Below are 2,717 nucleotides of genomic sequence, written 5' to 3' on the forward strand. Positions count from 1 at the left end.
CCCCCTTTACACACTTGACACAAGCTTGTATCACACAAATGTCGTCTATATCTCTCCACATTTGTCATTAATGCTTGATGAGCATAATATGTTACCAGCGAGCATACTGGACAAGCTTGATCGGGTGTCGAGAAATTTATTGTTATATAAAAACACTAATATTGATAACTAAACATATTATATTTTTTTAAAAATAATATATAAAAAAATATAAAAACACAAACTAGCAGACTCAATCCTAATAATAATAATAACGAAGATAGAAATTTTCTAAGAAAAGAGAAAAGGAAAAACAATACTTCCTTCTCTGTTAAGCTCAAAGATCAACCATGGAAGCTACCGCCTTAAGCTCTGCGGCAACCATCGTCTCCTCATCATCATCGCCGCTTTCCATCTTCTCCCCGAAGAAGAGAACAGACTCATCTTTTCCGAGAATCGTCCGGCTTTCGAAGAGTAATCTTTGCTATTTCGTTGCTTCCGATCATCTCGCGATCGTGTTTTGTTTAAGACCGTCTCTTAACCTTATTTTGTATCTTCTCTGTTTTGATTCAGAGGACGACAAAGATTATGATCCGAAATCTGAATTGAACTCATCGAGCCTCGTTCCTCTATTCCAAAACCGAACATTCTCGGATGTAAATCTCTCTCGCTTGATCTTGTTCGATCTGAATTACCGTTTCCTGTTTCTGGATTCGATATGTTATTTTCCAGAGTCTTAGGTAATTTCGTCAAATTTCAATTTGTAGGATGAGGCAATGGGACTAGTATTGAACGCAGCCTCGGTAAGAGGCTGGACCACCGGTTCCGGGATGGAAGGGCCGTCTCTTCCGGCCAAGGCCGATACGGAGACGGTTTCAACGTTTCCTTGGTCACTATTCACGAAATCGCCTCGTAGGCGTATGCGTGTTGCCTTCACTTGCAACGTTTGTGGCCAGAGAACTACACGAGCCATAAATCCACATGCTTACTCTGACGGCACCGTCTTTGTGCAGGTAACATTTTGCTTTGTAACGAGAAAACGACACTAAAGTTAATAGATTTTACCCGACCTCGGTAGCTTAACTGGCGTACCACCCCAAACGGTAGAGTCGAGAAGATAATGAGTTCGATATTCGGGGTCGGAAAGGGACTAATCTAACCTGATCTGGTCCCCGAAGAATTGTTATTAATTGTTTGTCTTTGGTAATGCAGTGTTGTGGATGCAACGTGTTTCATAAGCTGGTGGATAACCTCAACTTGTTTCATGAGGTGAAGTATTATGTGAGCTCGAGCTTCAATTACAGAGATGCTAAGTGGGATGTTGGGGGCTTCGATCTCTTCGACATGAATGATGATAATGATGATGGCGGTGATAGTGACGGCGGCAAAGACCGATTCCCTTTGTAAAGTAAAGAGGTTTGGACTAGTGATTAATACCTTGTACAATCTTTGTGTCATAAATCTGTATATAGCTAGTTTTATTCTACCATAATAAAACGAATAACACGTTTGATCTCTTCTGAAATATCAGAGCTCCAAATGAGAAGAAATCGGTCATATTAATATATATATATATAGTCCATATTTTGAATTTCTCGGAAGATCAGATACTGCTTTCCTTGTTATATGCCTCTTTGTTAGACACTGTATTGGAGTGACTAGATATTGTTTTCGGTAGAGGAATGGATTGATAATCAGTAGGAGCTCTAGTTTGACTTATGCTAATAAAACGTAAAATAAGCATTTAAAAATATTAAATTGGTTCTTGACTGGTTTATAAAGGCAGATATATGTAATGAGAGCGTTTGGATAGGCTAGTAATTCGAGATTAGATAAATTACAGAGAAATTTGTGTGTTGTGTTAAAAAAATTGTTCCAATGTTTTTGAGAGATTTTAATTTGGTATTTTGATTGTATGCAAAATGGAATGTGTAAATCTGTTTGGGAATGAGTTGAAGTGTTACAGTATGGTCTAGACAGATTAGTATGGTCTAGACATCCGTCTCTACGGTTTTGGAGGATGGCTCTGGGAATCTTAGTAAGCAAAATAATTCTAACAACAAGGAAAATCGCTATTTTCTTGGGTTCTCTTTCTAGAGTTCCGATTGAAGATTTGTTCAAGTAGCTGAAATCTTTGTCCAGTTTGATGTGTACAACTGGCGGAGATTGTTACAAATTACCACCCAAGCGTTGTTTGGTCGGCTTCTTCCATCATATTCCAGAATGTTGTTACCATTTGGAAGATGCGTCATTAGGTTTATATTCTGAATGGTGACAACATAGGACTTAGGTTAATGTTTTGAATGGTGACAGCATAGGGAATACAAAGGAAGTAGCATACCGCAGAAGATAATTCATTTGCCATAAACGCACAATCATTTTTGGTCTGCTTCAGTCGATTATTGCAAGTAGTTAAACAAATTGCTTCATTCTCTTTTTCAGGCATCTTTCTTTGCTCTCATGAGGCATGATCGAGCAAATGACGCTGCACTTGTCGTTACTTCCCGCAGCTGTAGGAATTCACAAATAACGCTGAGAACAAAATAAACTCATTGTTGCAAAGGCAGAGAACAATTGAAATGTCAAAAAACAAGGATGTAATATTGTTGCGAAGTTCATTTAACCAAAAATGTGTGAACATATTCTTTAGAATGTCTTGTTCACGGCAATCTTTATCAGCCACTTATAACAATATCAACATTTTTGATACGCTTTTCCATGTATTTTACAAAAAAAAA

At 37.9% G+C, this 2,717-nt stretch overlaps 1 protein-coding gene across 2 annotated transcripts; it reads left to right on the plus strand.

Annotated features, from left to right (window-relative positions):
- The first annotated feature begins 234 nt into the window (after positions 1 to 234).
- Positions 235 to 2,717, plus strand: LOC18022492. Of its 2 annotated transcripts, XM_006405205.2 has the most exons (5): positions 235 to 453; positions 553 to 635; positions 747 to 992; positions 1,192 to 1,395; positions 2,422 to 2,717. In XM_006405205.2, exons 1-4 carry the CDS (start codon positions 330 to 332, stop codon positions 1,384 to 1,386), a joined length of 648 nt encoding a protein of 215 aa, XP_006405268.1. In that variant the 5' UTR covers positions 235 to 329; the 3' UTR covers positions 1,387 to 1,395; positions 2,422 to 2,717. The 2 variants fall into 2 exon arrangements, with proteins under 2 accessions (XP_006405268.1, XP_024014628.1); XM_024158860.1 differs by lacking the exon at positions 2,422 to 2,717 and having other exon boundaries at positions 1,192 to 1,538.

Source organism: Eutrema salsugineum, unplaced genomic scaffold (assembly GCF_000478725.1).
Source record: "Eutrema salsugineum unplaced genomic scaffold, Eutsalg1_0 scaffold_14, whole genome shotgun sequence".
Taxonomy (NCBI): Eukaryota; Viridiplantae; Streptophyta; class Magnoliopsida; order Brassicales; family Brassicaceae; genus Eutrema; species Eutrema salsugineum.